The sequence below is a fragment of the Arachis stenosperma genome, chromosome 3 (assembly GCF_014773155.1).
Source record: "Arachis stenosperma cultivar V10309 chromosome 3, arast.V10309.gnm1.PFL2, whole genome shotgun sequence".
In the NCBI taxonomy this organism is placed as follows: Eukaryota; Viridiplantae; Streptophyta; class Magnoliopsida; order Fabales; family Fabaceae; genus Arachis; species Arachis stenosperma.
Window position 1 is genome coordinate 27,552,437 of NC_080379.1, and position 12,073 is coordinate 27,564,509.

The 12,073-nt window shown below is 32.3% G+C and overlaps 1 protein-coding gene across 1 annotated transcript; it reads left to right on the forward strand.

The window, feature by feature from the left end:
* Positions 1 to 1,509: 1,509 nt before the first annotated feature.
* Positions 1,510 to 3,368, forward strand: LOC130965768 (protein FAR1-RELATED SEQUENCE 5-like). The gene is made up of 2 exons (XM_057890530.1): positions 1,510 to 2,874; positions 2,922 to 3,368. The coding sequence occupies exons 1-2, from the start codon at positions 1,510 to 1,512 to the stop codon at positions 3,366 to 3,368; spliced, it is 1,812 nt and encodes a 603-aa protein (XP_057746513.1).
* Positions 3,369 to 12,073: the final 8,705 nt, after the last annotated feature.

Sequence of the window (12,073 nt, forward strand, 5' to 3'; positions counted from 1 at the left end):
TTGATTGTGTAATGAAAAAATGTTTTTTTTATCTTTTATTAACTGACAAGACATTGAGAATTACTAAAAAGAAAATAGATGTTATTATTTTTTATTACTAATTAGCTAGCAATCAGGGACGGACCTAGAGGGGGCGAGTAGTGGCCTGGACCCCCCAAAATTTTAAGAAATTATACTTATATATAAGATTTGTGTTTAAAAAATAAAAACAAATATTAGGTAATTTAATAGTTTTATATGTATTATTTTTCACTATGTAATAGATTTATGTCTTAATTGTTAATTCATTAATATTTTTACCTAACTAATTTAATATCATACCCTCAAGTCTTTGTACCTTTCAAATTAGTTTTTATATAATAATTTTTATATTTATTTTTTTAAAAAATCATTTGTTTTTTTATATTAATATATTTAACATTCATATTTTTATATTAATAATAACTTAAGTAGTTATGCTTTGGTAATCACATTATATACTGTAGATATTATTTTCTTGTAAAAAATATTAATTCTTCTTCTAAATTCACATTGGTAAAAGAAAAATTTTATAAAGATATCGTATATCTTGTATTCTACAATGGTACCGTGTCTTTCAATTAATTAATAATTTATAATTTATTTTCAAATTTTTTTAAAACTTTTGAAAGAATGAATTTTAATTAATAAGATATGGGATCATTTTTAGCAAATTCCGTTATAAATTATATGGTATTTTATAATTTTGTAATGTACAATTGTTAAAGTTATATTTTATTTATGTAATTATCATATTAAAAATAAAATTATTGGAAAAAATTATAATTATATGTATCTTAATAAATCTATTAAAAAACTAACTCCAATAACTATATGTTAATTATTTTTATAGATTAAAAAAAATTATATAAAAATTGGCACCTCAATATTAAAATCTCTGGATCCGTCCCTGCTAGCAATATACGAATCTATCTATTTTATGTAATGTTATAAGATGGAGTGTACTGATTTTTTTTTTCATTGGACATTTTAAAATGTCAGGTATATTTACGGACACTGAGATGAATGAGCAATACCAGGAGGACAATGACTTTAACCAACAAGAAGAGCTAGTAAGTGACCAATATATGATGGATGAACAGAATAAATTCGAACAAGATTTCAGAGATGAATTTATTGAGGGAGCGTTTTTTTCTGAATCTGATATGTCAGAAGATATCCTTGAAGCTGCTTATGCGGTTGACTCCGTGCAAGACATTACAACTTTGAAATTTAGTGAGAATTTTGCGGAGAAAATTGGCAAATACCACTTTTCTACTTTGCAGCTTGCATTTGATTTTTATATGAAGTACTCAAAGTCGAAGAGCTTTAGTGCAAGGAAGAGCAAGACCTTCAAGAATAGTACTGGCGAGATATACAAACAAAAGTTTGTATGTCATAGGCAAGGATTCAGGATGGAGAAATATTACACGATGGAAAAAAAGGAAGAAGGAGCCTAGATTGGAAACAAGAACTGGATGTGAAGCCCGAATGGATGTTAAATTTGTACCAGAAACTGGAAGGTGGCATATCTTTTATTTCTCTGACAAACACAACAATGATCTATTGGATACACAATTCAGTGCTATGTTGCCTGCCCACAGAAAAATGTCAGAGGCAGATATTATGCAAATGATGAACATGCTAAAGTCAGGGATTAGCACTTCACAGATATTTGGTCTTCTAGCTAGTCAAGCAGGCGGGTATGAATTTGTTGGCTATGGTCCCAGAGATATGTACAATGAGATTGCTCGGCAAAGGCGTCAAATTCCTGGTGATGCAGCACGAGTGTTGAAGAAGTTGGAGGCTATGCGGTTGAAGGATCCACAATTATATTTCAAGGCATGTCATGATTCAAGAGGTTTGTTACGTAACTTGTTCTGGTCTGATGGGATTAGCCAACTAGACTACCGACTCTTTGGGGATGTTATTGCTTTTGATGCTACGTACAAGAAGAACAAGTATAGTTGTCCATTAGTCATATTCAGCGGGGTTAACCACCACAACCAAACAATTATTTTTGCTGCTGCGTTAGTTGTGGACGAAACTACTGATACATATATTTGGCTCCTGCGTCAGCTCATGTTTGCAATGAAGGACAAGACCCCGACCTCAATAATAACTGATGGGGCCATGGCGATTAGGAATGCAGTCAGAGTTGTATTTCCCGAAGTCAGACATAGATTATGCGCTTGGCACCTTATTCGAAATGCAACTAGCAATGTTGGAAGTCCATCATTTACATCTAAATTCCAAAAAATTATGTTGGGAGACTACGAGATTTCCGTGTTTAAGCGTAAGTGGGTTCAGCTTATTGAAGAATTTGGCTTTGAGGATAAGCCGTGGGTGATCAACATGTACGAAGAGAAGCATATGTGGGCTACTGCATATATAAGAGGAAAATTCTTTGCTGGCTTTAGAACTACCTCAAGATGTGAAGGTTTACACTCAGTTGTTGGAAGGTATGTGGGGTCGCGGCATGATTTGACAAGTTTCGTAGAGCATTTTCAAAGGTGTGTTGCACACTTGCGCTTTAAAGAATTTAATGCTGATTATGAATCTACACGTGGGGTGCCCGTTATGCAGACTTGTATAGAGCTGCTAGAGAGATATGCTGCTGAGTTATACACTCATGAGATATTTCGTTTCTTTCGGCCATTTCTTTCTAGAGCTGGATCAATGCGGGTGCTAAACATAAAGAATAACGATGATTGCATAAAGTACATTATGTGTAAGCATGGGAGGCCCGATTTTATGTGGACTGTTGATTTTCGTCAAGAAGAAATGATCTTCATGTGTACCTGTTTAAGAATGGAGTCATTTGGAATTCCCTACGAACATATTGTGAAAGTTATGGTTGACAAAGACATTTGTGAGATTCCCCGGTCATTGGTATTGGATAGATGGACAAAAAGGTTAAGTCAGCACTCATTGATCCAAGTGGGTTCACGAGGGATGCTGTTATTATTAGTCGCCAAAGTGCCTTGATAGAATTTTCTAAAAAATTGGCTGCTGTTGCTGCTAAAGTACCAGGGAGATATGAAGAGACACGTGACCTAATTATGGGATTGTACTCATCTTACAAGGCTGCAAACGAAGGCACTAATCAACCTCATTCAGGTGTAGCTAAAAGTAGCAATCCGTATGCTCATCAAATTGGTGTAGGCTCAGGACAACCATCTAGGAAGAAGCGGCAACGTTGTAGTGTTTGTCAAATGGAAGGACATAAGAAGACAACATGTCCTTGGCAAAAGGACATTGACAACAATGTTATTGAAGATGAAGCTAATGGTTCAGATGATGGCGACGTATATTCAGTACCGACGGCTGAGTTAGATAGTGATAATTAGCCACCTCCATATACTTAATATTTTTGCGGAATGAATCAGTTCCATAGTTGTGTTTATTTATTTTATTGCACTATATTAATGAAATTATATATAATTCTTACAATAGTCGTGCGTATGCTCTTTAGATGAAATAATTGCCAACTGATTATCGGTTTGCGAAAAAGGGTAAAAAAATCGCTCAAACCGGCAATGTAAACGGTCTGGTTCAGTATTTAAAATCGTCAGATTGAAAACCATTGAAAATTGTTGAACCGGCCGGTTTGATCGGATTGTGCTCTCTGACCGGTTCAACAATAGGACGCCGGTCTGATTAAAAACAACACCAAACGCGTAACGCGTCAACCCCCCTTCCCCTAAAACCTTCCCCCTTCGTTCCTCATTCAGAATCAGAATCAGAAAAACTAGGGGTGTTCAAAACCGATCCGGACCGAACTAAAGTGACCAACCGATATGAAAAAATCGAAAACCGAAAACAAAAAACCGAAAAAATGTGTTTTGCAGTTTTTTGCGGTTCGGTTCGATTTTCGGTTCTGAACAGGAAAATCTTAACTGAACCAAACCGAACCGGTTTAGTAAAAAAACCCTTAAAAACCAACCCACTCCCCCCACCCCACCCCCAAACGGCCAAACCCAATTCCCTTGAGCGCGATTACTGAGCAGAAGTGAGCCCTAACCCCACGCCTCCCACCCCCAATCCAAAGCTCTCAGTCTCAGCCTCTCACCGTCGCACTCTCCTCTCACCGTCGCGCTCTCCTCTCTGCAGTGGCGCACGACACTCGCACCACAGCCTGAACGACGCTCGCACACAGCGCACGATCCTCGTCCCTCGCAGGCTCGCACCCAGCGCCAGCAATAGCAGAGCACGAGCCTCCTTCCTCGCACCCAGCAGTAGCAGAGCCCGAACCTCGCAACCTCGCACCCAGCAGTAACAGAGCCACAACCCTCGCCAGTCGCCACCCACAACACAGCACCCACCAGTCACCGATTCAAGTCAGATATGGAGCCCGAGCCACCGAGTCAGGTATGTGATTTGGTTAAATCGTTGATTCATTGATATTGTTTACTTTATTGCTGACTTGCTGACTTGTTAATTCATTGTTAATTTGATTCATTGTTGCTGGTTATTGATTTATTTTGTTAGGTATTGTTGCTGGTTAGGATTCGGATTAGGATAATTTTGATTTCCCATTGTCTCTTTCAGGTTAGACTAGGCACTGCAAGAGGCGCAGAGGTAGTGAAAGTGGCAGTCATGGCACTCTATGCTCTTTTGATTGCTTTCGGTCTGTGCAAGGCGCTTCCCCTAGCCAGTATTGTATGCAACTCTAAACACTTAATTTCTGATATCTTCTCATCTCATTATGAGCTTATGATTTGTTTGTCTTCTCTCTTGCTATGACTATGGTGGTTCTAGTTCCTTTGTGCCTTGACCTTACCAATTGGAAACTTGGTAGTGAGATTTGTGCAAGAAAATCATAAGGCACGTCCAAGACTTTGTGTTACCCTTTTATGATTCCTGGAGTTTGGTATTAAGCCTTGGTTATGTTATTTACTTACAAGACAAAAGCAATGTCTTCATGGCAAAGTACTTCTGTGTGAGGTTACATGCTTTGTTTGGAGCAGCTCTGGCTTGTGGGCTGGTAGCGGCTAGAGTGGTTTAACAACAGTTCTATGCATGCAAGAGACCATATCTCTGAAGATGGAAGCTGTCTCAGAATTTTATACTGATTCTTTGCATTCTTCATTTCAAGTGTTTTTCATTTGCCTCCACTTCTTATGGCCAACTAAATAGTGGAGAAAATTTATATCTTATATGTTGAGATACCAATCTAGTTAGGAGTCTCACTTAGGCTTTTTTGATAGTTTAACATTTTTTGGTGTTACATACAAGGACACATACCTTTGTTTGTTTTCAAATCTGATTGCTCCTTGTCCAGTTGTCCCTAATGATGTAATTGCATAGTTTGTAGTCCAAGTGAATATATGCACGGTTGATTTTTCTATGTTACCTAAGAAACTCTAGAATGGAAATCCAATTTACCACATGTTCTCTACAATTAAAATATGTGTAATGAATTTTTCATTCCCCTCGGAATTTTTTCATTATGTGGTCTCACCTTGGTTTTTCTAGCCGAACCAAGAATTTCTATATCTCATATCATACAGTATTAAAATTAAAAGGTATTTAGTAAGTCCCTATGAAATATGAAGGGTTAAGAACGATTTTGGTTTTTAAGGTATAGGCTAAAATTTTTTTCGTTTCTAATCTTTTTTTTTTATACGAAATTGTCTTTTTTACTTAGATGTTAAAATTTTGGATCAAATTACCCATAATAAAAAATTATAAAATGAAAAAAAAAAGAGAAAGAGTGTCTCTGTTCGTCTGAAAGGGGAAGGGAAGAAAAAGAAGGGGGAAGGGAAGAAGAAGAAGCTGATCTTTATGTAATTTGAATTTCTGATTTGCTATTCTAATTTAATGCTTCTTGATTTTTCGTTATGTTGTTTTAAAAAGGTCTCTCTTTCCAAATGCAATATATAATAATCATGATTGATTGTTCTTATGGTTACTCTTATCAAGATTTTTTTATCTATTAGCAATATATATAAAATTAATTAAAATAGAGAGGTCAAATTTTATAAGATGCAAAAATTCAAAATAGAATGCAAACAAATAAAAAGACATGGAATTTTTTTATTTATAAATTAATTAAATAATATAAAATATAATTCACAAGACATAATATTTGTATGCAATTGTTGTTGAAATAATAAACGAAAATAACATTACTACATCAAAATAATATGAGTTTTTTAAACTAAAGTATCTATAAATTGCATAGAAATAGAGAAAAATTGTAGAAGCCACAAAACGATAAATATCTATTTAAGAAGTCATTGAAAAATAACTAAAAAAGTACATCCACCAAACATAACAAATAAATTGACAATAACCAAAGTATTAAGTTTTATCTAGATTACTACTATAATCTTTACATCTTATGGTTAGTGTGCAATTTCCAAAAATCATCGGCCGACGCTATAATTTGTGCCTTCTTATAGTTGATCCGATTTCAGAGTAATGCGAATATCGTGATCCTCAAGCTGCAATTTATTCACTATAAATTAGTACAAAAAAATGGTAAGCAATAATTTTTTTTGTTAAAAAAATAGTAAGCTGCAACTTATTCACTATAAATTTTTTTTGTTAAAAAAATGGTAAGCTGCAACTTATTCACTATAAATTAGAGATTCTATCCACTTACCTCGATTTTGTAATCAAAACGATGGATTGTTTTCTGAACACTACAATGAAAAAAATTGATTGGACTTTTGCTGATTGCTGCAACGGGTGATTGTCAATTAACGATGAACAAAAAGTGGATATTAAATAGACGGATAAAAAATAAAAAAAATTAGATATTCAGTAGATGGATGGATGTTCGAAAGAAAAACAATGAAATTTTTTATAAAGAGAATGATACACGATTTTAATGGTGGGATTGAATAATTGGTGATGGATTATTCACTAATTTATAATATTAATATTAAGGAAAAGATAAGATTAGAGTATCTAAATCAAAATAAAACCTTAAAAAAGGAAGATAGAATTTTAAAGATGAGATAGATGAATAAGAAGATAATTTTTAAAAACGAAAACAAGACTGACGTAATACATCGCGTTCCAATCGATTGAATTATCATTTCAATCGATTGAATTTGAACTCACACATACTACAATCGATTGAAATTGGCAAATTCATATTGTTTGGGTAAATTCAATCGATTGAGTCACAAAAGCAATCGATTGAATTTGGTGAGACTCAGGTTGTTTTGAAGCATTTAATCGATTGGAAATTCTAAACAATCGATTGAATTACAAAAATCCAATTTTTATTCATCGTTCAATCGATTGGATCGTATGACCAATCGATTGAGTTATGCGAAAACCATGCTTTTGGCAATTTTCAATCGATTGTTTAGTGGTAAACTGTAATCCAATCGATTGATTCATTATTCCAATCGATTGGTTTTCGCAGAAAACACAATTTTATGATTCCTCGCGAACGACACGAATCAAATTTAATATTTTAATCGATTGTAATGGCCAAAAAATTGTTTTTGTATTTGATTGTTAATGAACATGATAGATTTATGATAAATTAATTATTTATAAAATAAAAAATTATTTTTATAATTATATAAAATATATGAGTCAATTTATAATTAAAATTAGTTAAAGGACTATGTAGCAGTTGTTAAAAAATCTTAAAAAACATGTTTTTTACTTGGACCACTAAGTGGTCCAAAGGTTCCTGGACCACCAAATCCTGAGCCAAGAAACCTTGATAATCTTCTGCTTTGGACGAAATGAAAACAATTCTCTTAGCTTTTTTCATGTCAATCTGATGTGAAATAAAAGAACACTCTTTAACTAGCTGTCTTTTCTATTTTAATGTTTAAACAATTTTTATAAGTAAAATGTTGGTTATCTAATATTTTTTTTAATATTATGATATACTCGAAGTACAAGCAAATAACTTTTTTTTGTTATATATACTAATATTTAGATTCTAGTATATCTATATTTATATTGGCTACAATGACTATGAAAATATTGTTAAAATTAAAATTGTATTTTTATTTTTATATTTTGGTAATATTTTTTTAATAACATTTTGAAAACGTTATTGAATAATAAAAAGATGTTATTTCAATTCTAATACCTTTTAAAACATCATATCTATTGTAGCCATGATGGCATAAGTATACTAAAATGCACCATATTATTGTTGAAAAGATAATACAAATTCGTCTTAAATGATTTGAAAATGTGAAAAAAAAATCAACCGAATATTTGATTAAAAAAGTGAATAAGATGAAAAATAGATAAAGAGCAAATGAAAAAAAAAATTTTAAAATGGCCAAACATGATAAAAAAAACTTTATATATAAATAATTTTACTTTAAATAAGATATATGATAGAATCTAATATCAATTATTTATTCGATTTAGTCCATCACACCTAAAGAGTTAATTAGATAAGACATTGTTATTGTTATTATATATTAATATTAGAAAAAATTACTTTAAAAGAGAGTTAAAAAGATTTAATTATTAAAAAAATATTTAATATCAAAATTATTAAAAAATATTAATATTTATAATATTTAAGAAGAATAATTAAATTTTTTAATAAAAAATAAATATATTTTTAATAATTTTTATTTAATTTTCATAATTCTTTTAACAATTATTTTCATTCTTTCTAAAATTTTGGTCATTTTTATAATTATTTAATTTTTTTATTTATATGGTCTTCCGTCCTTTCTTTCTCTCACAGGATATTGAGAAAAATTAGTCAATATTTTAAAAAGAATGAAAATTATTGTTATAAAAATTATAAAAAATAAATAAAAAAATAATTAAAAATATATTTATTTTTTTATAAAAAAGTTAATTTTTTAAATATTATAAAATTAAATTTTTTAATAATTTTAATATTAAAAATTATTTTTAATAATTAAATATTTTTAACAATCTTTTAGAGTAATTTTTTTTAATATTATTGTTTGATATTTTTTTTGTGATGCTGTTTCCATCTTCATTGCCCTTACTATTCCTAGTGTGATGTTTGAGAAAAATTATTTATACTTTCGGGTCATAAATTATAACTTGGTAATGGAACATCATTTATTTTCTAAATGAGATAATAATAGTATAATTTATTATATGTATTTAGGCGAATCAAAAACAAAAAGAGAAACACGGTCAAATGTACACTGTTTGGTATTATTAGAGTAATTATGTTAGAGTAATAATAAGTAGTTGAGAGTTAGTAGTTAGTAGCTATATATTTACGAGGTTAGTTTAAAAGATTTTTATAAATAGCATGACTCTTTATCATGTAAACAAAAACTTTAATATATATTTTTTATTTTTTTATTATGGTACAAGAGCTAAAAAAAGAGTTCTGTTAATACCTATGGTAAAAACTTCAAACCCAAATAATAAGTTTCCATTGTCTTCTTTTCCTTTAATGGCAGAATCATTTTTTAACGTAGCACAAAGATCCCACTAACCCTTTCTATATTCATCCTAGTGAAAATCCAATATTTGTCCTTGTTACTCCTGGCCTTCCCGGCAATAACTATCACTCTTGGTGTCGATCCTTTTCTATGGCCATCATCTCCAAAAACAAATATGGCTTTCTCATTGGTTCTATTCCTTCTCCTCTAACTGATGATCTTTTGTTTCCAATATGGAAGCGTTACAATAATTTGATGTTGTCTTGATTATTTCATTCTCTCTCTCCCTCTATTACCCAAAGTGTTGTTTATTTTTCTACTGCCTCTTCTGTATGGACTGGCTTTAAAGAGAGTTTTTTCCAAAGTGATCTTCTTCGTATTGCAAAATTACAAGAAGAAATTTATGCTCTTAGATAAGAAAATCAGTCAGTAACAGAATTTTATACCTCTTTGAAGACATTGTGGGAAAAGCTTGATAACTCACGGCTTCTTTCCATCTGTAATTGTCCAGCCAAAACACATCGCACATAAAATTTTATCATCCGATTTTTTAAAGGTCTTGATGAGCGTTTTTTCTGTATTTCGATCACAAGTTCTTCTTCTTGATCCTCTTCCGCCTGTCACCAGGGTGTTCGCTCTTGTCGTTCAACACGAACGTCAACTTCAAAACGCATCTGGAATTTTGGACGATCAACGAACCATTGCTGCTGCCGTAGAAGCTCGTCGTCCTCCTCTTGGCCGTGGTTGTGGATATGCCTCTTCAAACCCAGGACGCGGCAGCAGCGGTTCCTCGAAGGTTTGCTCTTACTGTGGTAAAGGGGGCACACTGTGGATGTTTGTTATAACAAACATGGCTACCCTCCCGACCACCCGCATCATCCAAGGAGATCACGATTCTTTGATCGTGCCTCTGCCTCTTAATGCCAGCGTTGTGCGGACACCGCCTCCTGACTCTCCCATGCCGCCAGTTTCCTCTCATGCCCTGGTTCAAGAAGAAATAACTCCTCAGAGAACATACACAGAGCAGGCTTTGAGCCTCACTCCAACCCAACACAACATCCTTTTAGCATTTCTGAAATTTTCTGACCCAACTTTGGGTACCCATTATTTGTATTCATTTCACACTTATTCTATTTTAAATAATTTTACTGCACAAAATAAATTTACAGGCATTTGGATCATTGATTCTGGTGTCACGGATCATATTACTTTCAATTTATCTTGGTTCATATCTTTTTCTAAAATTGATCCAGTTACTGTTCATATGCCTAATGGTTCTAAAGTTACTTCTTTTTATAAAGGCGTTGTTAAATTTTCAACTTCATTAACTCTTCATGACGTTCTTTACCTACCTCACTTCAATTTTAATATTATTTCTATTTCAAAAATAACTTCAATGATTAATTATCAACTTATTTTTTTACACTCTTCTTATTTCTTACATGACAACAATTTGAAGATTATTGGTTTGGGTAGCATGAGAGAAGGGTTGTATGTCCTTGAAACCTCCATCACAACAAATAATTTATTTCCTACTCATACAATAAACACCACTTATTCAACACTCATTACACCTTTTAATTTATGACATTTTCGTTTAGGACATCTTTATGGACAAAGATTAAAATTTTTACATAGACAATTTCTCTTTATTTCTATGCCTCATGATGAGCCTTGTGATGTTTGTCATTTTTTCAAGCAAAAGAAACTTTCATTCTCTCCAAGTTTTAATAAAGCTAATGTAATTTTTGAATTATTGCATTTTGATATATGGGACCGTTTCGACAAAATTCAATCCATAATCATAAATATTTTTTAACTATTGTTGATGATTTCAGCCGTTTCACTTGGGTAGTTTTATTGCAATAAAAAAGCGAAGTACAAAATCATGTCAAGAATTTTATTGCATTAGTCGAAACGCAATTTAACTCCAAAGTTAAGTATATACGTTCCTACAATGGATCGGAATTTCTCTTACATAATTTCTTTTCTTTAAAGGGCATAATTCATCAGCGTAGTTGTGTTGAAACACCCGAACAAAATGGGAGAGTGGAACCTAAACACCAACATATTTTAAATGTAGTTCGTGCTCTCATGTTTCAATCTAATTTACCTCTATCATTTTGGTCCTATGCTATCAATCATGCAGTTTATCTAATTAACCGAGTCCCTTCTTTTGTAAATAATTTTAAAACTCTCTTTAAAATTTTATTTAATAAATCTCCTAATTATAATGATATAAAAGTTTTTTGTTGCTTATGCTATGTATCAACTCTCATGGCTAATCGTTCTAAATTTGATCCAAAGGCAAAGAAAGCTGTTTTTCTTGGTTTTAAGAATGGAATTAAAGGATACGTTGTTTACACTTTGGAAAATAAAAAGTTTGAAATGTCTAGAAACATTGTTTTCTATGAAATGATAATACCTTTTGCCACTAGTAGTAAATCTGTTTTAAACATACCAAACCCACACATGTCCGAAACAAAATAATTCCATGAAACACCAACCGAACAACCCATTTTCCATCCCATTGGGCCTGAACCATTACCCATTGACCCACCCATACTTCATCGTCAACCTAATACACCTCAGTTCATCTCTTTCCCTCCTTCACAATCCTTAACCTCCTCCTGCTTTTCAATCAGACATAATCTCTCCTACACCGTCCTCAACCATTCATC

Excerpts from the sequence above, each read along its gene's own strand:
- LOC130965768 (XM_057890530.1), top strand. The coding sequence starts at position 1,510 with ATGGATGTTAAATTTGTACCAGAAACTGGAAGGTGGCATATCTTTTAT. Across the intron at positions 2,875-2,921 it reads AACATATTGTGAAAGTTATG|ATGGACAAAAAGGTTAAGTC; the intron begins GTTGACAAAGAC and ends GGTATTGGATAG.